At 33.0% G+C, this 25,894-nt stretch overlaps 2 protein-coding genes across 3 annotated transcripts in view; both read left to right on the forward strand.

Annotated features, from left to right (window-relative positions):
* The window catches only part of LOC136969941 (small ribosomal subunit protein uS11), a 34,298-nt gene extending 18,325 nt beyond the window's left edge, over nt 1-15,973 (forward strand). For both annotated transcript variants that reach the window (XM_067264260.1, XM_067264261.1), the window contains exons 3-5: nt 2,221-2,382; nt 13,996-14,072; nt 15,859-15,973. In XM_067264260.1, coding sequence (XP_067120361.1) covers nt 2,221-2,382; nt 13,996-14,072; nt 15,859-15,926 — 307 coding nt within the window. In that variant the 3' untranslated portion in view covers nt 15,927-15,973. The remainder of the gene's footprint in view (nt 1-2,220; nt 2,383-13,995; nt 14,073-15,858) is intronic.
* Nucleotides 15,974-19,799: 3,826 nt separating this feature from the next.
* Nucleotides 19,800-22,215, forward strand: LOC136969972 (four and a half LIM domains protein 2-like). The gene is made up of 9 exons (XM_067264330.1): nt 19,800-19,911; nt 20,043-20,128; nt 20,199-20,379; nt 20,447-20,680; nt 20,762-20,977; nt 21,047-21,247; nt 21,313-21,487; nt 21,558-21,914; nt 21,994-22,215. The coding sequence occupies exons 1-9, from the start codon at nt 19,885-19,887 to the stop codon at nt 22,152-22,154; spliced, it is 1,638 nt and encodes a 545-aa protein (XP_067120431.1). The 5' UTR covers nt 19,800-19,884; the 3' UTR covers nt 22,155-22,215.
* The last annotated feature ends 3,679 nt before the right edge of the window (nt 22,216-25,894 follow it).

Below are 25,894 nucleotides of genomic sequence, written 5' to 3' on the forward strand. Positions count from 1 at the left end.
TATTTACAATTATATTTAATTAATTGGACTGCAATTTGAAAAAATTGTAGACCTATAAATTACCACTGTCATCTGTCCATCTGTCTTTCCTTAATCTCGAGAATAGAGTTAGATGAAATCTGAGACCACATATGGAAACCTTAGGGATGGGAGGCCTTGATTAACTATATACAAACTTCTGATGCAAACTGGAGCTGTTATTTCAGTTCAAAATTTCCCCTGAAAGCAGTTAATAGATGACTAGCACAACTCTGTTGTTAAAGGAAAAGTATGATGTACAGGGGCAAACCATTACTAATTTGAGGTGGAAAGCATATGTTTCAAATTAAATTAATGAAAAATACGATTAAAAATGGCTCATTACTAAATAATTTATTTATTAATTACTTTATTAGTAATTAATTAAATATAATCACAAAAAAAGTAGCATGATTTAATCAGGTGGTTGTTTAGCTTTATAAATTTACGGGTATACCTTGACTTACGTCGTTTGTCAAAAAAGTATACAGAAAAATAAAAATCAAGTTTAAGTCATTTTATTCGACTTTACATCCGTCCGCCACAAATATTGAAGTCGTAATATCACTAGAAAAGTGTTAAAATCACATATAATCATATTAAAATATGTACATTTACAGTAAATGTTAATATAATCATCATAAATCCTAGAGAACGAAACATGAAAACATCTGTGTTTCTGTGTAGTTGTCTTATTTAGCAGTCTTTAAGTGCTCATTATTGGTGTTTTCCACGGTAGTTCCAATATCTATCATTTGGCATCGTTGTCAGCGCCACTCAATATTGGTAAATTTAACATAAATTAGTTTATTTTTTACTATCGCAAAATAATTTTAATAACCGTATTTGTTATTTAACCTTAAAAAAATCATCTTATTTTATAATGTCTTAGAGAAACCACATTCACAAATAAAGAGCCCGCGATGTACTGTAAACATCACCAAATTGTAAACATGTATTTGTAAATTTAGATTACTTTTTTCTGTACTATAGTAAAAACTAAAATTTATTTGTTTGTAAACTTAAAATGGATTCTTATTAACCATATATTATTAAAAATGCATTTATAAATAAAATACAGAACTGGGAATGGTAATTTGTGGTTTAACCTAGTGACAAGTAAATTCGACTTACGTCGCATCTCCTGGAATCAATTACCGATGTAAGGTGAGGTATACCTGTATTGGGTTTAGTAATGCTTGTTTGTTTAATTAATTTAATTATTTTCAATACAGATATATTGAAAATGAATTACAATAATACTTCTAAACAAACAAATATTTATTTAAAAGTTACTAAAATATATCTTATATATAAAATTCTCGTGTCACAATGTTAGTTACCTTACTCCTCCAAAACGGCTTTACCGATTTTTACCAAATTTTATATGCATATTCAGTAGGTCTGAGAATCGGCTACTATCTATTTTTCATACCCCTAAGTGATAAGGGTTGTTGACCCTTAACCTTTTTTTTAATTTTTGGACAAAATTTTTTGTTTTTATTTTTCTATAATGTGGCATTAAAAAATACATACAACCCTAAATTTTTACCCTTTTATCACCAACCCCTATTTTTTAATAGCCATTTTAGTAATTACATCATTTTTCATCCCGCTCGATAACTGATCAGTTATCGTCTTTTTTGTATTCAGTTTCCGATTAGATTGGCATTTGCAATGACTATCAACAAATCCCAAGGCTACACGATGTCTATTTGTGGCTTAGATTTGAGCATGCCATGTTTTTCACACGGACATTAGATTTGAGCATGACATGTTTTTCATACGTGGCATGCTCTCGAGTGGATAAACCATCCAGTTTGTTAGTGTTAGCTAAAGATGGGCTAACAAAAAATATTGTTCATGCTATAGCATTAAGAAATTGATATTGTTTGTTAGTGTTACTGTCATAATTAATTAATGATATATAATTCCTTAAATTATAATAACTTAAAAATAATAATGTTTGGCATTTGTTATTTTTATATTCCCTCATCGTTCACAGCGCTCCATGCCTATTTCACGCATATACCACATCCTTACACACTTACAATAAGTTAGTTATTTTTTGTCTACACTAGAAATTACCTAGAAATAATTTATATGGCAAAACAACGTTTGCCAGGTCAGCTAGTATATATATAAGCATTTGTTTTCAAAATATGAATTTATTTAGAATAAATTTAATTGATTTCTTTTCAGAGAAACAATTGCTAGAGTAACTGGTGGTATGAAAGTAAAAGCAGACAGAGATGAAGCATCTCCATATGCTGCTATGCTTGCTGCCCAGGATGTTGCTGAAAAATGTAAACAAGTGGGAATAAATGCTCTACATATTAAATTGCGTGCTGTTGGTGGGACCAGGTAATTATAAAAGTTCTCTAACATTTAATCCAGATTAAATATTATATGCACAAAGTGGTATTTAATTCAGGCAGATTCTAGATAGAAATATATTAAATATATAACTTATGTTTTAAGCAAGGAAAAAATTTTCTGTAACATTTCAGTTAATTTTACTAAAAAAGTTGTAGCAAAATTTTAGAAACTGTATAGCTAACATTTCTCATCCATGAGGCTGCCTAGAGCAATACACAATATGTTATTGTTTAAACATTTCTTTATTCTCATAGATACTGTACATTATTACAGTGTACTGCACTACCAATATAACCATAAATCTAGTGTTACAACCCACAAGTATTATACATTATTGAACAATTCTTCTTGGTTTTGATTCACACAGGGCAACAAATGCTGAATGAAAATCAAGTTCCCATCTTGGGGGCCATTTATGGAAATGTTTAACAAGTTGCTGACAGTTTTTACATCAAGACTGTTTCCAATTGGAATTTTTGTTAATCTCACCAAAACTTGTCATATTCAACAGTGGGCACTGGGTGTGAAGAAGAAATTCAATAAATGTTGATATATGAGGGTAATCTGAGAGAAGGTGATTTACAACTATCATTTTTATAAATTTTAGCTGATGACTTATCCTTACATCTGACAGCAACAAATCTTTTAAAATCTCACTCTATCAAAAATTGTATTTTTAAAATTACAATATTAACAATTAAGTATTTGTTTATTGGAAACTTTTGTGTGTACAAAGCAGAGAATACTTGATATTTCATACACTAGTTGATGTCTGTTAAGGTGGTCCTTCATGTAGTCTGAGTGATGAGAGATTGCTCTTTGTTGGTACTAACTATCCCATTTTAGGAGAGATGGGTGACTTTGGGTTTCCATCCAGTTGGTGTTGGGTTGGCTTGACCAATAATTTCACATCAAGGCTGGCAGTTGACATAAATATTTAAATGCTGGCAAAACAGTTTAAAATATAAACAAAATTATATTTTAATTGAAAAAATACTATATAAAATTGTTTCTAATATTTACTGTTTATTTATAATGATAAAATGCTTGAACAACACTTTTTTTGCAATGTTTTAATTTGTTTAAACACACATCTTCAGCTCTTTTGCAGGTTTGAGTCAGGTTTAACGAGATGATTCTCACTGTTCAAGAAGACAGTTCAAATCTTTTTGTTAAACCTGACAGACCTGTGAAAAGGAGTTGAAAACATTCTTTTATAGAAATTAAAGTGTTGCTGAAAAAGTATATAAGGTGGTGTTCAAGCTAAATTAGTTTCAGCCTATACAGAAGTGTTATGTAATGATAAAATGACTTTCCCATTATAACTATTAAAGTTTTTGTTTCACAAATGATGCTGTAACATGTTAAATTTTTGAATACGGTTTATGCGATTCTAAGTAAAAATAATCATTTTGTGCTAAATTTACTGCCATTTGATATTTAAAATTGATTTTTCAAGATGAGTCAGTCTAGGCATTCATTTGATTTTTCTGTTCCTCGAATAAGTACATGTAATTGTATGGTACATTTAGGAAAACCTGGCTTGAGTGAATGAATTCAAAACTTGGTTACCTTGTGGTGGTGATGATATTCGTTTGGCTCATTGCATTATTTGCCAAACCTCGTTTAGTGTTAAATACAATGGAATTACAGCACTTACATGGCATGCTGATTGTGAGAAGCATTAAAAAAAAGAAGTGCATCTTCTCGTCTACTTTTCCCCTCTCTGGTCGTCATGTTGGCCAACAAAAGTTTTCAAAGATGGCAACCTTAGATGACATGATGGGATAGATTTTTTTTTTTTAGTAAAAGGGAATTAGCTCTAAAAGCATGTGTATCTATCTACGTATAAATGGAGAATATTCAGGTTTCTTTTGAAAGATCAATTTTGGATTTTCCAATCAATTTCCATTCTTTAGCTCGATGTTTATTAATTAATGAATGCACTCTTAATGTAAATTGTTAATTTTTCTAAACTAAAATAAACTTTAGAAAGTATTTTAAAAAAAATCGGAATCAGGAGAAATTTTGGTATCGTCATATCACTAGTTAAAACATTTTAAAAATGTCAGTTTTTAAGATGATTTAACTAGTAGTGGGACAATAAACCACTTGGAAAATGTTAGTTTTTTAACGAAATGTGCCAAGAAAGTTGTTGCTAAACCTAAATTCTTTTAGCATTTTAACAAAAAAAACTAATGACAGCTTAAACCGTACTGTATGAGGGTGATCAAAAAGTTGTGGGCATCAAAACATTAGTTGCTTTTTTTTATTATTATTATTAACTTTTTCTGCCCTATGGGCACTAAGAGTGTCTCTTTTAGCAAGCCCATTATAGGTTCAGTCCGGCCAACAATGGGGCGGCCAGGTGGTAAGGGATGGACTCAACAAATTTGGACGGACCATCTCCCAGAAAATTCCTGAGGATTTATTGACCCATCTGGATTCGAACCCATGTTCCCTAGAGCAGTAGGCACTACCTTGACCGCTCAGCCATCTGCTGTCAAGTTTCTGTAAATTGTATCAAGTTAATTTTATTGTGTGTCTTGTCACAAGATGACATTATAATGACTCTGACTTTTGTGTGAAAATCATAAAATTGGCCGCAGTATAACTTTGTTCACTGAGAAGTGGAATGTTTAACCCCCACGAACAGCATATTTTTGTCATTGAGTTTTATTTTACCAATTACTCTTTTTACCAATTTTTAAAAGATTGTGGACCCACAATTTTCAGATTTGTCACCCTACATTTTTTCCTCTGAGTATCTCAAAGGACCCATGTATAAAAATAAGCTACACACAGTAGATGAACTAAAGAGGAACAGTATGATGGCTTCACAAGGTGGTATCAAACATGCTAAAAAAGAATTTGCCCCTGTACTCATGATTGAGGGTGCCATGTTGCTGAGAAAGTATATAAGGTGTTGTTCAAGCTAAATTAGTTTGTGTTGTAACGATGTGATTTGATTTTGCTTTTCTTAAAGATCAGATTATACACTTTGTTGTTTTTACTGCCTTTTGTATTTTTGAAGCCGTCATGCTTGTAAATGCGCTGCTACTTAACTCTAGATACCCAGTATCATATGTGTTACATTTGCAAGAGGCTCTCTTTCTCATCACAGAAAACAATTACTTTCAATTTAATGGTAAAATATATAAACAGATCCAGGGAGTGCCAATGGGTTCCCCTCTCACTCATTTTGGCCGAGCTCATCATGAGGAATATAGAGTATTGCATTTTCAATACTATCCACTATCCAATCATGTATTTACAATGTGTAGATGACATATTACTTGCATGGGATGGGTCTGCAGATGAATTAGATGATTTTATTCAAATGTTGGTTTCTCTATATCTGTGACAAAGCGCAAAGTGCCCCCTATGCTTCGGCACCACGGGACCGAAGGGTCGACATTGCGTCGGCGAAGACTGCAATGACTAATTCGTCAGGAGTGACACCACTGTGTCTTCTAGGTAGACACAGAAACCTAAGTGGTCGCTTAATTCGTCTTTTCTCCGCGTGAGCAGTCGCATTGTAGGCTTCCAGATTTGGAATGGAGGCGGAAGTAGTGAACTCAGGAAGGAGTACACTCCACTATTTATTGCAAAATAAAATATCCGTTTATTATATATTAACAAGTTACAGGTGGTACATAGAGACTTAACTAAGAGAAGTTGGACATAGGTTAGAATACATCATTATGCGGCCCTAAACCACGAGAGAGAGTTCACATTAACTTCACACGAGGATAAGTACCTTTATGACGTAGAAGTTTGGGCAATGTTAAGTTCTTTAGAGTTCATTTGTTCGGCAGTCCACACCATTCCCTTAGGCTTTTGGTAGAATAGTTCAGTAGGTAGGTTGATTCAGCGGCAGCAGAGATGAGCGGCGACACACACACATGACCAAGGATAGCTGGAAGACATCTCTTGACTCATCGACTCCTCCTTTTTTATTAGGGGGTCTCTCCTGGGTTTTTTCCATAGCCTTTTTTGGATGTTTTACAATAATTATCCACTAGATGAATTTCTGCCGCAGGTTCCAGGTGACACACACAAGGAAGCTGTGTCATCTCCGAAAGGAAGTGAATCTGCCGAAAAATATGTCCCTCTCTTCTTGATGTTCGTTTTCACCCAATTTTGTAAAATTATTACATTTACAAAATTAATTCATTTATTAGAATTATACAGTTAGTTTGATTTATTTATTAATTATATAAATTATACAGTCGGCACCATCACATATCCTTCAATCAACTTTACAGGGGAGGAAGAACAAAATACCAGAACCTCCCATTTAGATCTAGAAATATATAGATCCCCCGATCTACTATTTTCAGTACACCATAGAAACAACAGGGTGCCACATATTATTCCTGCAACTGCTTTCCAACCCTCACACATTGTAAATTCCACTGTTACATCTCCCATCCACCCAAACATTAATAGACAAGGAATTACAACCTATTAATAGGGCGGCAAACAATGCTGGTTATTCTTCTACCAGGTTTCGTTATCTCCATAACCGTGTCAAAAACAAATTGTTTCTACAGTCTTTCCTCTGTAACAAAGAAGAACTAAAGATAGTACAACCTCCGATATTGTTTTTCGGCCCTATATTGCTAAAAATAGCACATCTTTTTAGAAAGCATGGCTTTACTTTGCCCATAGCCCAACAACCAACACTAAGAAGAGTGTTATGCAATGATAGAGATATGCTTACGTTACATGAAAAATGGGAGCTATAAAATTCTGTTAAAACATGCAGTCATGGGAGGAAATTATCTACATAGAGACTACTACCAGAATGCTATGTATCCTGGAACATCAAGAGGATAATAGAAACAATAGACCAGCAACAGAGTTAGCTAAAAAGGTTATCTTAAATAGGCCAGGATTATCTACTGCTTTGGTCACACATTAAATTACTTAAGTGGTGCAATGATCAAAGAGAATTATTCATATGGGAGAACCATATCTGCTGTAACACTATGCAATACACCAGGGGGGCCAACCTGCGGCTCTCGATAAATGTACCCGAGTTCCCTTCATTTTTTCCCGATTTTTTGCTACCGCGCATAGTCGCGTGGAAGCTTGTTAGAAGCCGGCACTTTTTGGAATTTTTTTCTGAGTAAACTCGGCGCGCAATAAAAACGTTATTTATTGCATTTTTCGCAGTTCGAAAAAATTGGAGAACTTAAATTTTTTCAAATTTTTTGAAAAATTTCAGAAAAAATGCCACCAAAAAAACCACCAGAGAGCTTCTCACAGAAGCCGAGCGATCATAGAAGGGTTAAATTACTGACAACAAATATGAAAGACTAAGTGCAACGTTGTAACAAGTTTCATTTCCGTCCAAGTTAAGAGATGATTCTCAAATTCCACAATTCATACCGATTCACTGCATAATTCATCGAGAACATCTCGTTACAAAATATTTAAAATATCCTGATGTTATGAAAACAGTGTTACACATTGTGAATTACATTCGCACCAATGCAAAAAATCACCGACAATTCAAAAATTTCCTTGAAGAATTAAAGGACGAAGAACTTCCAAATGACATTAATTTCTTTTGCATTGTTAGATGGTTGTCTAGCTACAACGTATTAAATCGTTTTGTAGATTTGTTTGATCCGATAACTGCATTTCTAAAAGAAAAGGAAATAACCTATTCAGAATTAGACGATGACGAGTGGTTACAAGACTTAATGTTTTTGACTGATGTCATGGAACATTTGCAAACACTCAATTTAAAATTGCAGGGGAAAGATAAAATAATATCTGACCTCTCACAGTGTATATTTAGTTTTCAAACTAAATTACAACTTTTTCAAAAAGACATTAAAAATAAAACTTTTTGTCATTTTCCTCGAATTAAAAAAATTTGTTCCAATATTAAACAAGAAAAACTCGACGAGTATATAAAAAAGCTAGAAGGAATATTGACGGAATTCCAAAATAGATTTCAAGACTTGAAATATTTTAAATCATCTCTTGATTTTTTTCTGAATCCATTTGAAATTAACATAATTCAAGGTGAGTTTTCCATTTCCAATATAATCATGACCCAAAAAGCATCTGGAGAATTAGAATTAATAGAGATGCAAGAAGACCAAGCTCTACAATTAAAATATAAGTCGATGTCGATTACTGAATTTTGGAAATTTGTACCAGAATCGAAGTATCCTGAATTAAAAAAGGCTGCTTGTCAAATTATTTCAATATTCGGAACAACATACTTATGCGAATCATTTTATTCCACTTTAAAATTCGTGAAATCCAAACACCGATCAGTATTAACTAACCAGCATCTCAAAGAATTATTGAGAAGTGCTGTCACCAATTATTCACCAAATTTTAAAGAATTATCAAGAGAAGTAAAATAAATGTGTTTAATTTTTAATATTTAAATTCAATACACATATTTTGTACTTTTATTTATATGTTTACAATAAATATAATTTCTGTAAGAAAATTTTTAATACCTTTTTTGCATGCCTTTTAAATACATATTTAATTGCGGCTCGCGAAAAATTTCAAATTTTGAAAAATGGCTCGGACTATCAAGGAGCTTGGCCACCCCTGCAATACACCGACCTTAGAAATCTCACAACTGTGGATAACATTATTCAAACAATTTAAATTATGATTTTGCTTTCTCATTTGTACCACAATCAAATACAACTCAGTTTATTGCTTTTTAACTATTTTTGGGGATATTACATCATTTGCAGTGCGTTTCTATAAATTTCGAATATCTTTCAATTTTAAAATCAATTTATTCTGAATTCCATCCACATGCATTAGATAATTTCAAAAGTCCATTCAAAAGCCGAACATTTGAAAATAATTGTATTCGATTTTTTGCCTGAAGATGGTAGCTATAAGCTATTGAAAGTACTAGCAAATACATCTAAAATCTAAAAAGTTGCAATTTGTAACATCGTAATACTGAAGTGTTAATTATTTTATTTATTTGAACGTTGGCGTGAAGTGTATTTTATGATCATTATGTATTTTTGTACATTTACCTCATAAACTAAAACTGATTCATGACGCATGTACTGTACATGACTTCACTCAAGGACTCAACGAACATCTTCGTAACCCCTTCAGGGTTACAAAAACGTTCATTGCTCAAGTGCTAATCATGTTCATACCAGTTAATGGTTGATATGAGTCATATTTTATATTCATCCCAGTGTGCTGTGCAATTATGACTTCACTCACCTGTAGATAAGCTAAATATTGTACTATAAACATGCTTTCATGGTGCAGTTAGAATACAGTTGGTACTATTTTTTAAGATGAACTATAAGATTACCTAAAAGATTAAAACATTTTTTTTTTTCATTGTTGAAAAACTTGGAACTTGCTATCATAAATATATTTTATATACTTCTGATTACCTGTAGAATTGGGACAAAAATTGTTTTGAGTTTTATCACAGATTTGTAAGCTCAGTTTAGTTCTCTAATTGCTTTTTTCTTTCAGTCATCAACTAAGAAATTTAGTAATGATGTATTATTTATTTAGTTTTAAGAAACTCAATGTAAAATTTTTCAATTTTGTCAAAATTGATTGTCCAGGAAAGGCTTAGTTATTGGGTCATTGAGAAAGTATTTTCAGTTTTTGTCAACTGTAAAACATAAATAGTACTTGCACTTGGTACCGACCCAGATGTGGAAGTCCATTTGGATAGATTTAGGATCTTCCATTGAACATCTGACAGAATGCACTTCTGCTACCTTGAACTGCTGGAAATATACAAGACAGCACTGAATAAAAAGGTCATCAACTTTAAGGATAATGAAACATTCCCAAATTCGTGGAATCCTTTCATAAATTATGAGTGCGTATGAGGACCATTTCCAATCAGCAAATGACAACACATTGGTTTTGAGTTGTTCAAAAGCATACGGTTCCAATTCCATCTATAGCCTAAAGGTTTTCAATTGAATGTGGATGAAAATGTGTGTGAATAGTAAGTGAAATTTTGCTGGTATCTAGACTTTTGTGTCAGTTAATTTAATATATTTTAACCAGCATTCAGTTGTCATCTATTATAATTGATGACTTCTACTTGAAGAATAACGAGGATTGGGGAAAATCTTACACTGTTAATCACCTTCTAAACATGCAAATTCTGTTAGGCAATGTATGATAACAAAAAGAGTGAATAAAGATAAGCCTTTCAGCTGCAAATCTGGATTTGGTTGCAGGACTCAAAAAATACTGATAAAATAAAGAAAAACAAATGGTTGAAAACATAGTTTGTGTTCTTGGTCACTGTAGAACCAGATGGCTTGTAAATGTAATATTTTACAACAATACATATGTCATATTTTAAAAAGAAAAAAAGATGAGTTCATAAGGAAACAGATTTCTGCATTGAAGTACAGTCAGAATGAGTTGGAAACACAATGAACAAGCTATGAACACTACAGAAAGGACTGTTAAAGATTTCAAATGTTTTAGCAGTTATTCTAGATGAATCTTACTTCACTGTTGACAGTGGCAACTATGTTGGAAATAAGCTATTCTCTCACATCAAAGCATTGAAGTTAATCCAGAGATTATACTTAAACATCAGGAGAAATTTTCTAAGGTCTTGCTGTGGTTTGTAATTTCTGAGGCAGAATGGACTGTGCCTTTCATTATTCCTTTAGGCAATGCAAATAATGCTGGAATTTATTTTAAATAATTATTATTATTTAGAATAAATGCAGAAGTGCTTCATTTTCTTTTTTAAAAACACTGTGATGATAGAAAGTGTCTTCTGATCAGACATGTCTTTATTCCATTACATGGCCATTTCCAAGGTAGTTCTGGAGACATGCAGCATTCGTTACATTGAATGTGCCAAATTATTCTGCAACTTAGATCAATTGAGCAGTTACGGATCCAGAAGTAGCCAAAGCAGAATGAACTCAAAAATTAAAGCTATTAATACATATGTTGTCCCTGTACTCACTTATTCTTTTGGAATTATACAATGGATGCACAGATTTCAAGCAACTCCATAGGAAAACAAGAACTAAGCATAAACAATGTCATCCAAAATCATCCATAGAAAGACTAACTCTTCCTTGAAAAGGTGGCTGTGGCCTTACTAATATAGTTAACATTCACTACAAAGAAATTCTGACACTGGGAAAAACTCCCAGTGTCAGAATTCCCCAACAAACAAGAAACATCAAGATTACATAAAGCTATAAATTTGGCAGACAGTAACCACACACCTTTAAACTTACTTGTACATTCTGAACACCTGGACATACCTCAACACAATAACATATACCACTAAGCAGTCATGGGCCCAAAAGGCATTTTATGGTAGGCATGCCTAAGACCTAGTTCATGACTATGTTGACGAAACTATGTCAAACTACTGGCTGACTAGGGGCTGCCTGTTTGGAGAGAGTGATGGGTTTATGGTTCCATTCAAGATCAGGTCATAAACACTAAAATCTACAGAAAACATATCCTGAAGGATACATCACTCACAAATGACTCTTGCAGAAAATTCTGCATTCTGCCAGAAACAATACAACATATAACTTCTGGTTACAAACTTTTGGCACAGACAGACTATTTACATTGGCATAATCAAGTCAAAAATACACCAAGAGCTTGCATACAAACACATTATGAAACACCCAGGTACTGTACCATACTACAAATATACTTTACAGGCAGTATTAGAAAATGACACAAAATATACTATCGGAGCCACAATCACAGATAAACAATGCATCACTATAGACCTGACATCACTCTCAATTGACAAATGCAGTAAGATTTCTTATATAATAGTCATCTCTGTTCCAAACACTCGTAACATAAAAAGTGCTGGTACTTTTCTGTTAATGGGACTCCAGTTGATATATACAGTCAGGGCCGGATTTACCAATCCAGGGGCCCTGGGCACAAATTCGGTGGGGGTCCCCCTTTAAGAGTAGGCAAATTTGATGATTTAGAAAGTTTACACAAAATACTGTACTTTCAATTAGATTTGAACTAGGAAGTTGTAAATTTCATTTAAAAATAAGGTTATTGTAAACATACATATATTTTATAGCGTAAAACTAATTATTTTAATTTAACTGAAAAATACCTATGTGAAATTTTTTCCCGAAATTTTCCAATGTTTCATAGGTTTTTTCCCGGGTTTGGTTTTCTCTGCCTGTTGCCCTCATGATTAGACCACACTAGGCTGTCGCGGTAATAGAAAAAAATTATGTTTAAACATAAATTTTTTTTAGTTTTGTGGGGCCCTGGGCACAGGCCCCAAATGCCCTTATGTAAATCCGGCCCTGTATACAGTACATTGTAAAGAAATGGCTATTTTAGTATGTTAAAATACATTTCAATAGAAATAAACATCAATAATAATGTATACATGATGTCAAACATTGCAAAAAAAAAAAGATGCAAAGCAGATTAGGAATTTAACAAGTTTTAATTTTGTTGGTTTTGTTCAAGTTTTAATTATTTTATGTTTAACTTTTATTAGTCATGATTTTCCATTATGTCAATAAGATGACGGCATCACACATTAGATAACAATTGACTGGCGTTCCATTAACAGAAAAGTACCAAAATGCTCACACTGAAAAAAATCGAGTACTTATTAGATATTGCAAAATCTCAATTTTCTAACATCTGATATCTGCTGGAAACAATGAAAGGTGCTGTAGATTAATGATATAGTAATTCCAGCTGTATATACAGTTTGTGTTTAGAAATAAATAATTTAAAATACTGGATACAATAGCAAAGCAAAACTTCAAAGTTTGTTTTTTTATGAAGTTAAGAAGTTCAGTTGTTATATTAAAAAGAATACAGTTATTTGTACAATAAATGATTCTCAATAAATGTGGATATGTTGCTTTTACTTTCCCGGCTGTTATGTACATGTGACAGGAGTGTATTGGAAGTTTGTCAGATTTGACCCTCAGAGTGTTTTGTAGATCTGTGTGTTTTGAGACCTGAACCCATAAAGTCCAAAAGAAAAAATTGGCAAAAAATATTGTATGTTGGTGTCTATTTTATTTAATAACTAAGGGGGAGATAAAGATTAAGAAGCAAAATTTGACAGGTTAGCTTTGTATATAAGAGGGATTGATGCTAATATATTTTGGTAGTTAAAAGGTCAAAGGGTGGGGGAGATGGAGGAGGGTCATGTATTGTGTTTAGATTGATCAGACTTAATGAAGATTTTACTTGTTATTAACATTTTCCATTCTTTTTTATAAAACTTAATGTCTACCCTCAAAATTAAACCTTTTTCCGCTTTATAATAATTAATAATATAAAAAGGTTTTTATAACTAAATCTCACAACAGATGGCACCTCCCACTCAATTTAATTTACTTATCATTAATGGTACAACACCATGAGCAGTGGAAAGATACAATTAAAGCTGTCAATTCGTAATATCACCACGCCCTCTGAAGGACATAGGACTAAGAAGAAATTATGATTAATAATATGAAAGTTATTTTTTAAATAAAATCTTATAACAGTTGGGAAGGTTATACAACTAGTTGCTGAATTTCTTGTTTTCTACAAATGAATTTACTTTTACAGAACAAAAACTCCTGGACCAGGTGCACAGTCTGCTCTGCGAGCTCTGGCTCGTTCTGGCATGAAGATTGGCCGTATTGGTGAGTAGCTCTTTATTTGTCTCTGCAAATTGATATAAATAATTGTATTTTTGAATAAATTATTAAACTTTGAAAAAAAATAATTACATAACTTCGATAAATAAATACTATTGGTATATATATATATAATCATTTGCTTATATAGTAGGGTTCTGTCAAATGTGACCAATATATTCCAAGACCCTTCAAATTAGCAGAAATTTGCATAATATAGTAAACCTTATTAAGTATTTCCTATATTAACATATCTCTCTCACTCATGTTTTTTAATATAAATAATGCAAAAGTAACAATAGTAACAATAAATAACATGTACGTACTTTAAATCTGAAATTTTAATTTTTTCTTCTAAAGTAGGTATTTTATGGCTTTTCTTTGGCTTATAAGAACTGCCAGTATCAATGCTCTTGCTTCTTTCACTCTGGAGCCATGCTAACAAAGTGATTAGCATAAATGTGTGAGGAATTGAGCCAAAATATTATTTTCTGGGGCTGTTATATTTTGTTTGAATTTTTTTTTGGTTTCTTAATTCATTCCTTCAAATCATGTTCTTCCTACATTTTGGTTTCCTGTACTAGGAGGACTAATCAGAAAGAGTCCAGTGACTTGACATCTGGGTGACCAAACAGTTACAGTGTCAGCTGATAACTGTAGAGCAGTGGTGTGCAAATTATCTTTATTTCCAATCCTCCATTTTATGTAAAATTTTGTTGCAATCCCTGGATGGAGAGTAGTCTTTTTTTTTAATTGTCAACGTTGTTAAAGTGAAATTCTTTCAGGGATTTTCGCTTATGTTTCTGTCTTATTAGAGATCTGAATAAAAAAAACAATTTATGAAACAAATTTATGCATATGGGTATAAATATTTATTTAATGAAAAATACTTTTAAAAAACTTTACATCATAAGAATTCAGTGTGATGTATGTGCTTGCAAAGAGTTCGTAATTGCTTTTATGTTTGGATCTGTACTGGAAATTGCAAGCCGTAAGTCATCCTCTGGATCCAATCAAGATCGATATTTAGTTTTAATGGCAACTAATTTTGAAAAGCCAGTTTCACGTAAGTAGGTCTATGCAAACTAAATCAAAATATTGATTGCCTTTTTCTTGAAATTGGCATATTTCTATTCAAATCTCCTGTAAACCTTGTAACCGGTGCAGTCAATCTCCTGTAAACCTTTGCACCGGTTACAAGGTTTACAGGAGATTTGAATAGTATTAACCCGGTGTGTATAGGTGAATTATATTGGCATATTTCAGTGGTGTGCTGTCCATGAAGCTGTGGAAGCACCACTACCCTAGTATTTTCTAAAATATAAATACATATTGTGTGATTATTTTCATATTTTAACATACTTTGAATTAATTAAAATTAATATTTTATTATAACCACATTATGTATTTTATTACAAATTTCTGTACCTGTGAAAAACAGTGATATTTACATAAGTCTTTATTGTAACCTTTACCGGTTAAAGTTACAATAAATAAAGGCTTTTTAATACGATTTTTTGCCCTGCTGGTAGTGTGGATTTTTTTTCTCTCATATAACAAGTCCTAGTAGACAAGTTAGGACTAGAAGCACATATCTTAATAATTAAATTTGTACTTGTGTTGCATGTTTGGGGAGCACAGCACATTCTGTTATCAATGGTTTTAAAATGGATAACGAATATTAATTTAATGGAAGTACATTGAAAAAAAGAATGTAATGCATTTATAAATCAAATGTTTGCATTCATGACATGTTTTCCGTAATTGTGAAGAATGTTTTTTTTTTTTCCAGAGGATGTAACACCCATACCATCAGACAGTACTCGCAGAAAAGGTGGACGTCGTGGAAGAAGATTGTAATCAGACGATGTATATTATTTCCAATTGAAATAAACAGTTGAGAAAAATTGGTTGTGTTTGAATAATTTGCACTTCATCATATTCTAAATTTTGAATTTCTCTGAATTTTTAATGGATAATTCCAAAATGAATTTTCAAAGAAATAGCACGTGCTTAATAGAAAATAAATACTTACTGTATAAATCCATGTAGTTAAGAATTATTTTGTTTAAAAATGTTGTTGTTTTAAAAAACCTTATTCATCAAGATGCCAACCAGTGATCTCACAAATATAATAAGTAAAGCACACTACTCCCACCAAACCCAACAATCTTCAATGTGTCCTACAAAACTTATTCATAAATCTCTCAGAATTTTTCAACTTCTTTCCTAAAAACGTTTGAGAAGCACACTTTGGCCCTTTGCTCATTAAAACTTCATATCAAGGTTTATCCATACACAATATTAATGAAATCTGATGACCTCCCCTTGTAAGCCACCTGCAATTCCATTGTAGCAAGTAATACCAAACTAGGTAACAGATTTATTGCAGGCCTTGCTGCAATGAATCTGTTATCTAGTTTGCCTCCGGGAGGTCTCGTGGAAAACTGGCCCCTATTTATATGTTACTATCATGAGTAAAACCTGGAAAATCACGTGGACAGCTTGTTGTGAGCTGCGAACCCACTACCAACTAGTGTTCAATGGTTTTATCCACTCGACCACTGGTGGGCATGAAATTGGTATCTAGATCGGTCTGCTCTGCTCATGTCTTTATGAATCGACTCAAACTCGGGATCTTCACTTGAGGTGGTGGTGGATTTTTGGTTTGGCCATCAGACCTATAGAATTATCACTTAAGTTAGTGACTTCACTGTGATTAAGGCATAAAACTTACAATTGTGAAAATTTGGAATTTTCGTTGACATTAACTAAACGTTATACGGGTTATCATCATTCAAATGTGATAGCTAAACTTTATGTAAAATATTCTTTGTTAAAATTAACAGAATAGCTTTTTATCGAGTTTTGAACATCCAATATGTATTGTATGCCTGAAAGCTTCATCTTAGGCACATCCCGCGGTGTAACTACCATCTGTGTAATCGCACAGGTGCCCATAGCAACTAAAGGCACTAGTCCTCAACTAAAAAGTAGTAGTATTATCATATAAAAGAATTATTTCCTCAACGGGGTATGATTAGTCAATGATAAGAGTGGAACGCCAGAAAGTGAACTGTGCCAGTGTGTAGCTCAAAGTGCTTAGAAAATCACTGGTTACCGCAGTTACGTACCGCACCATTTCAAACTATAGCAGCCTCCATATGAGAATAAAAGATGGGGGTAACTTTGCACGAGTTTGAAGTTCTTGTTTTCTTCATTGCTGTTCTTTACAGTAAAATATAAAAATATTTTTAATGATATAATAGGAAACGCTTATCGCTATAAGTGGTTTGAAAAGTGAAATTAAAAATGTGGTTAATTTGTCAACATTCAATTTTGAAATGCATAAAAACGTTCTTTTCGAATGTAACATTTACATTTTTTATAAGCAGGGCTCAAAAATGTCACATTTTGGTGCCAGATGCTCAGGTGGTTGAGGCATGAGCATTCTGCGCATTCTTTTATTCAGCAGTGCGCTGAGCAGTTGCTACCGGAAGTGACGTTTTTGCTGCTGACGGTCGAAAACACTTTTGCTGGAGAGAAAGCTATCTCAAAATGGCCGATGTAAACGATGATTCTCTTACTGCTATATTTACGCGCGTTTGTTCAGTATTATTAGAAGAAAAGCCATTAAGTTCGATGTTTTTTATAAGAAAACGTAAAAATGATGATTTATTTGCGTCATTGGCGTTGACTGATTCTATTAACACTTTATGTATTTTGAAATGATTTAATGATGATAAGTCTACTTCAGAAGGCAAAATTTTATTCTCTCTCAAATATTGCAGTAAATTGCTAGAATCTGTAAATAAAAATTAGAAACAGTATTTCATAAACCAACTTTTAACGGTAGGTTTGACTTCATAAACAAAGACAATAATAATAGATTCTTATATTTCGTTTTGTTATTATACATTTCACATTTATTAAAAAGATACTTGAAGCAAAGGAGTTAAAAATCTGCTCATTTAATGTAGCAAAAAAACTGTTTATCGTTTGGTAATCGAAAAAGATACTTTTTCACGGAGGCGTCCATCTTGTAAGCAGTATTTTTAGCGTGGTCGAGAGGTGCTGCCAGTGCGCTGAAAGCGCAGCTTAAGCGCGCTGGCAGTAGGCTTAATAATTGAACACATGCGCTAAAAGCGCTGCAAGCGCGCTGAATAAAAGAATGCGCGGATTACCACTCTAGAACCCGGAATCGAAGCGGAGTGCCCGAAAACCCCAAGAACTCGGGTCGATACTGGGACTGATCTCACCACCCGGTCGAACCCACGGTGGGTATGAAAAAAGACCCACTGCCCACTATGCAGAAAGAACAAAAATCTCATTTTGTCAAAATATTCGATGATTTCAATATTTTTGATATATTCAGTTTTAAATGGCCGAAAAGATTATTTTAAAAAAGTGATTTACTTTCTCGCTGCCGAAATTAGACAGTGGCTATGTTCCTGGCAATTAAGTTTATAAAAAACATTTTAGATAGCCAGTACGCATCACGAAGTAGGCCTACAGTGTACTAGTGTAGTTTACTATTTTCAGATCCGTTTTGAAATGCACCTCTACACCCAAATTAGGGGGAAAAACAATTTTTATGTAAATCACATATAAAAAATTTTCAGATTTCTCTATCAAAATTGAAACATGGAACAACTTACATTCCAGAACAAAGAAGAATGGTGATGGCTTAAAACGTCGCCATTTTGTTTAAATGTTCTTTACTCGCTTGGCCCACTTGTTTTCAATATAGACTACTTGCACTACTTTTTTATTAAGATGATTCTACGTACGAAAATAGCAAGGAAAAGTTAAGAATACGGTATTAAAACAGCGCAGGAAAAATACTCCAAAAATTAATATTAAAAAATCATTGTTGCAAATGCCTATACAAGATAATTGCAATAAATCCTTTAATCAATATTTTTCATAAATAGAAGCTATATATGAAATTCGCAGTTGATTCACTAAATAACTACTTAAAAATATCTTTCATTAATTCAAAAATGGAAATAGTTTGCATAGGAAAAGACACAAATACGAGTAAATTACAGTACAGTATGTGTAAATAAACAGGTTACAATTAGTAACTTCATGTTACAGGTTGTTACTTAAAAAATTATTAAACTGTACTGTTTTAAAATACATTGAATATTAATATATTTTAACATCTAATCCAGTGTTCCGCAACCTTTTTCTGCTTGCGGCACACCAAAATGTTATTCCCATCAAAAACGTATGATACGATACTATCGATAGAATTACGTAATGCCACTAACTTGTTATTATTAAACAGACATCAACATCTGTGAGCAAATTTACTTTACATATAATTTCTTAGAATACATAAACATGCGTAGCTTATAATAAAGAATAAACAAACATCATCTTATTTTATCAGTGCTACGGCAGAGAATAAATTACAACCGTAAGAAACACAACTGTGATAAAAATACAGTATATAAATAAAACTTGAAATTAACAGAATATGTAGTCGATTCGAAGAGCCTACGCGGTTAATATCTCAATATAAACCGTGGGGAAGAGAGAGAGAACTGAACAGAATATGTAATAGTTCACGTCACGCCTTTCACCATGTGACGGAACACCGGTTGCGGAACACTGATCTACTCTACACTTTAATGAGTTTTGAACTTTTTATTTTTTAGTGAGTCATTGGTAGAAATGTCGATGTAACAATTAATTAACAGACATTATATGCAATAATACCTGCGTAACAAAGAAATTTCAACAAGTAACGATTTGAAAATTTTCTTTAGGCTTCCTTCTATATAAAAGTGAAATCTTTGTTGGAAAAAAAATGGACAGTGGGGATGACAGAACGTCGGTAGGCTTAATTTATTTAATTCTAATTTTGCAATTGTTTATATCAGTGATTTTCATATTGGAATCTGCGAGTTTTTTACTAATGATTCGTGAATTTATATATAAGTTTCTGCTATTATTTTCTTTTCGAAGGATGTGTTAATTCAAGAAATAGATGAGGAACAACGATGTTTAGAATACAAAAACAATTGCACGGGATTCAAACAACATGCATGGAGGTACAGTATTCTTGGCGTTATCATTACGTAATTATACGGATTATATCATGATTAATAACTTCTTTCACAGAATTGTCTGCGATAATTGTAAATGCGAACGCGAATGTCACGATATCCATCACAATGACTTTGTCAACGTCCGAGATAGAATAGGCCTGCAGAATCCACGACAATCAAACGAATCGTCGTTTAAACGAAATGCCACGGAAGAGAGATACGCGTGGATACCACCGAATTTATCTAGGGATAAAGTAAAAACTTTTCAGCTATTATAATGAAATATGGCTTTATATCATTAAACAGCTTGTAAACGTTTAGATCCAAGAATACTTCGTACAGATCCCTTCTGAAAAAGTGCCTCTGCTCAGAACTCCCGGAGGAAAACATCGGGAGAAACAACTCATTATTCAGTTACCCAAGCAAGATTTTTCTCCACATTATTGCAAATTTTTAGAAAAGGAATATCTACAGCACTATGCAGATTTCGTCAACGAACGACAGGGGACTGCATTCGATATTGCCTATGTCAAAAACATTTCGGAGCAGACATCTGTGTGGATAAACATATTTATTTTAGAATATTTTTACTTTTCTACTATAGAAATTATTGATATTAATTAATAATATTTTAAGGAATGTTATCAATGCAAAGGAAGTATGATCCCTGGAGATATAGCAGTGGTTGTTCCTAGATTAGGTGAGAGATATCCATTCCATCCGGCTTGTTTCGTTTGTTCTATTTGTAAAGAGGTGCTGGTAGATTTGAATTGCTGCATAAAGGATGAAAAGATATATTGCGAACGTCATTATGCGGAACAGATCCGATCCCGATGTGCAGCCTGCGACGAGGTTATCTGTCTTTCTAAGATTTATCATCAATCCATAATATCAAAATAATTTTATGCCATTAAATTTCAGTTAATCTTTACCGAAGAATACATTAGAGCCATGTCTAAAAATTGGCACACAACTCATTTCTGCTGCTGGAAATGTAACAATCTTCTGAAAGGACAACAATACTTATTGCGTGATGAGCATCCCTATTGCGTTCGTTGCTACGAGATATTGTTCTCCAACACCTGTAATGAGTGTGGACGCTCCATAAGTGTAGACTCGATGGTATATTCGTCTCAGAACTTATCTTCACACGAAAATTTATTACTAAGTCCACATTTTTCTTTCAGGATCTTTTCTACAAGAATAAACATTGGCACGATTTGTGCTTTCTATGCAGCAAGTGCCGTGCTTCACTGATAAAGAAACCTTTCGGTTTCAAAACTGATAAAGTTTATTGCGCAAGCTGTTACGATGCCGCTTTCGCTACCAAATGCGATGTATGTGGAGATATATTTCTTACAGGTATAAAATATTGCTAATTTAGATCCATTAACAGTTTGCTATTATTAACATAATTTAATCGTTGTTACAGGTACTAAGAAGATAGAATATAACGGCAAACAATGGCACGAAAAATGTTTCTGTTGCATCGTCTGCACAAGTCCCATTGGAACCAAAAGCTTCATTCACAAGGATAATGATATTTATTGCATCACATGCTACGAGCAGAAATTTTTTACTCTTTGCATTAAATGCAATCAAATAATAAGTACGGATGGTGTCATATATGGCAACGAACCGTGGCATCGGGAATGTTTCTGTTGCACATATTGCCAAACGTGTCTAAATGGGGAACTTTTTACTTCTAAATTCGAAAAGCCATACTGTGCCAAATGTTTCGGAGAATTATTTGCCAAGATTTGCCACGCTTGCAACAAACCTATTACAGGTCGGTTTTTCTAATTCGTGTTAGTAGATTAATAATTAGAATTATTGTAACTGAAGTGTAAAATTCACTTATCTTCTAGGCGTTGGAGGAACACGCTTTGTATCTTTTGAAGATCGAAGTTGGCACACCGATTGTTTTTTGTGCGACATGTGTAAGAAATCGCTGGTTGGAATAGGATTCATCAGCGATGGATCCGACATCTTATGTCCAGAATGCACCAGAAAAAAGTTGTCCCTATGAATTAATTGGGTTAATTATACGATAAACAATTTAACAAAAGTTATACAAAAAAAAAAAAACAAAAAAAGTCAGCTAAATGATATTTAGAAGAAATATTAGAAATGTAATTTTCTAAATTTGGTTTACTTCGTTTTAACAGAATTATTTCATCTATTTTGGCTAACTGATAAAATTTTCTTAATGATCTTGCAAAACAAATATATTTTACTATATATAAATTTTTGTTGTTTTGTTTCTTGTTATAACCGTATATATAAATGTCTCTTTAAGCCAAAAACACAAATTCTGGTAGACTAGCTTACAGCCTCAAGGTCAGGAACATCATTTATTGAAAATACAGGTTACATATGCATTTCGGGCTTATTTAATCTTTAAGCACCTCTTCAGTGCCATATACGAACGAATAAACTAACTACTATTACAGAAAATTCTTATTATAATTTTCAAATTCACTTTTGAGTAGCTAAATATACGATACTACAAAGGATCTTAAAAATTACAATTTACGTATATGAGTTCGGTTACGAATGCCGCGTGCTGACCAGTAAATAAAATGAATTGAATGAATAAAACTCCTGGACGTTGATCGTGGTTTTATACCTGGCTTTGTGGAGTTTTCTGGATTATCTTCACATCTTTAATATCTAAATAGAAATTCTTCCCGGAAGATCGCCCACGTGTTGCGTTGCCGCATTCCATCAAAACTAAACTAAAATAAATCTTTCCCTCGTGGGCATTAAGAGGCCCTTTCTAATGTTACACATCACGAGTTTAGCAGGGCCACCGGGGGCAAAGGAAGAGACCCAACGTATGTAGGACTAATCGCCCATAAAAATTTCCTACGATATTTGGGCCGCCTGAATCGATCTAGGGCCCCCAGAGCGGTTAGTTGTCGCTTTAATCACTTCGGCCATCCGGCCTTCAAGTCTTTATAATGTGTTCTTTTACAACTTATGATTACTTCTAGGATTATTTAGCTTTAATTAGATCATTTGTGTTTTTTATGCAAATTATCAAAAAACATAAATGTTTGCATGGTTTTTGATGCTACCAGTTTGATAATCTTAAGGATTTGGCTGATGGCCGAAGCGGTTAAGCATCAGTGTACCGCTCTAGGGTACCCCAGATCGAATCCAGAAGGTCGAAAATCTCCAGTTTTTCATGGACTGTCCAGATATTTTGGGCTTCATTCTACATCACCGATCGGTATGAAAAACGCTCTGTTAGTATCGACAGGGCAAAGAGTAAAAAAAAAAAAAATTAATAAATTTTAAGATTGGGGCATAATTTGAATACTGGATATATAAATCACTTGATTTTTTGGTAATGAGGTGCCTTAGTCTCAATTTCAAGCTGCCGGTAAATGAGGAAAGAAATTCAACATGGTTTGTATACCTACTAATTCCGCGTTTATTCTTTTCACATTCTAGCTTTTGCCACTGTTTTCTGTTTCGTAGTTGGTTAATAAGTTCATGACGTAAAGCAGTTATGAGTAGGTTGTCACGTGCATGGTGGTCATGTGAAAATACAGTAATTGGTAGTCTGTATTTGAACCATTTTAATATTATTCACGTTTGAATTTTGTGTATAAATGATCTTATTTACAATATATAAAATATTTATTTTGATAACCACTGAAAAGGAGTTTAGGACGAATAAAACAAATTTATTATGTCTTTCAAATCCGACGTTCACGCGAGGTCAAGGATCACTCAGAAGACAATTTTAATTCACAGATCGTTTATTTATATGCATTTCTGATCGGAGCTTTTCCACGGTAAAGGTATAATCTGTGACAAAGTTTACACTGTTTTTTTTTCCCCCTGTTTTCCCTCAGTATCTCAATCGTCATAACAGTGGATCTTTCTTAGCAAGTCCTTTATGGGTTCGGACAGGCCCACAATGAGGACCTGGCCGAACTCAAAGGGCAGTGAGTGACGAGATCTGACGACATATCCGGACTTTTGACCTTTGATTTAAAGATAGGAAGGGCTGTTTGTAAAATTGCAACAAACTTTGCCCTATGGTGAAAAGGAAGGAAGAAGAAAAGAGTAAAGTCAAGAGTTAGGGGAAGAGGAAACAAAGGAAGATAGGACAGTGTGAAATAAGCAGCCGTGAGCCCATGGGACCCCATGGGCGCCTGCATCGCCTTTATTGATCAGAAATTACAATTATTATATAGAATGGCAAATTACAAAATGTGTTTAACAAAGTAAACATAGTTACAATTGACTATGTGAAAGACATATCCGGACCACCCCTCGAATAATTCCTGGGTTCCTGACCCGCCCGGTTCAATCCCGGACCCCACAGCAATAGGCTGTCATCTTAACCTCTGTGGGTGCTCCGCGATTGAATCCAAACGGGTCGAAAAACTCCAAGAATTTTTCGGAGATGGTTCGTTCGGATTCGGATATGTCAGATCCCATTCCTTACCACCCGGCGGCCCTAATGTGGTCCGATTCGATTTCTGTCGTAAAATTCATAAAAGTAATATAGCTGTTAAAATATGTTAAAAAATTGAATACCTCGATTATTATATTTAATTTTAACAAAATGTAGAAGCATGGAGCTTCCATAAGCAAGGGGATAAGAAGTGACGCGTTATCCTGTGGGCAAAAAGTGCAATTGCCTAAGGTTTTCACCAATAGGGAGCCTTAAACCAATCTTTTATAAGAAAATATTACCCACAGAAAATTCTCTCGAAGAAAAATGTCTAAAGTCAACACTGCGTACAGAGAGCCCCATAATTCAAATTGGCCTAGGCCCGATGAAAGTATAAAGCACCATTAAGAATAAGTGCCTCACTTGTCCATTGCTAAAGTAGTACTGTCACTGGAGAAAAGATTTCTTAATACCTCAGAATGAAGAGTAAAAAAAAAAACAAATAAAAATAACCATGAAACTGATGAAGTTCAAGATCCAATTCAAACTCAATTTTTCTTCAGAATCGAGTTAATATATTATGATGCGGCCGTCTAGCCGCTTTTGACGTTTATGTTCTTTTATATATATATATATTTGTGTTTTATTTATTTTATAAAATGCTTTATAAAATTTAATTTAAAAATTTCATTAGATTTAGTTCAAAACGATCAAATAAAATTGGTAATATATAGTTTGTTTATATAAATTTTATTACTTTTCTGTATGATCAGAAGATTCCACCATTTAAATTGGATTGTTTTCTTAATTAGCCATGTTTTTATTTATATTTAAAATTTTATATTAATTATTTATATATTAAGAATATATAAAATTGTTTTTTATTTCGAATGAATAATTAGAGTAGACGCATCCAATTTCTTTTCTCTTAATGGCGATGAAAGGAATGATGAAACCATTTTACTTGCCTAAAAAAATGCTCATAGTTAAAAATAAACCTTAAAATGTTTAAAATTTTAATAATTTACTATTAATTTCAGCTGCCGAAGCGATAAAAATCATAACAACCCGATCCAACCAAAAATTTATTTAATAAATTGAATTTTCTGAAAAACTGACGAAATCATCTACGATTCTAAAGATCCTTTTCGAAACAAATTAAATAGTAAATTATATTTAATATGATTCATAAGGTTACTAAAAATCATAAATAATTATTTCATCTCATCTCCCGAGAAATTCCGAAAATATATATATATATATATATATATATTTATTATTCCGAATAAAAAATGGTGATTTTCGATTTTTCCATAATCCTGTTACCACCTGGCAACAGTGATGTAACGAATTAG

Source organism: Centruroides vittatus, unplaced genomic scaffold (genome assembly GCF_030686945.1).
Source record: "Centruroides vittatus isolate TY-2023 unplaced genomic scaffold, ASM3068694v2 contig_1832, whole genome shotgun sequence".
In the NCBI taxonomy this organism is placed as follows: domain Eukaryota; kingdom Metazoa; phylum Arthropoda; class Arachnida; order Scorpiones; family Buthidae; genus Centruroides; species Centruroides vittatus.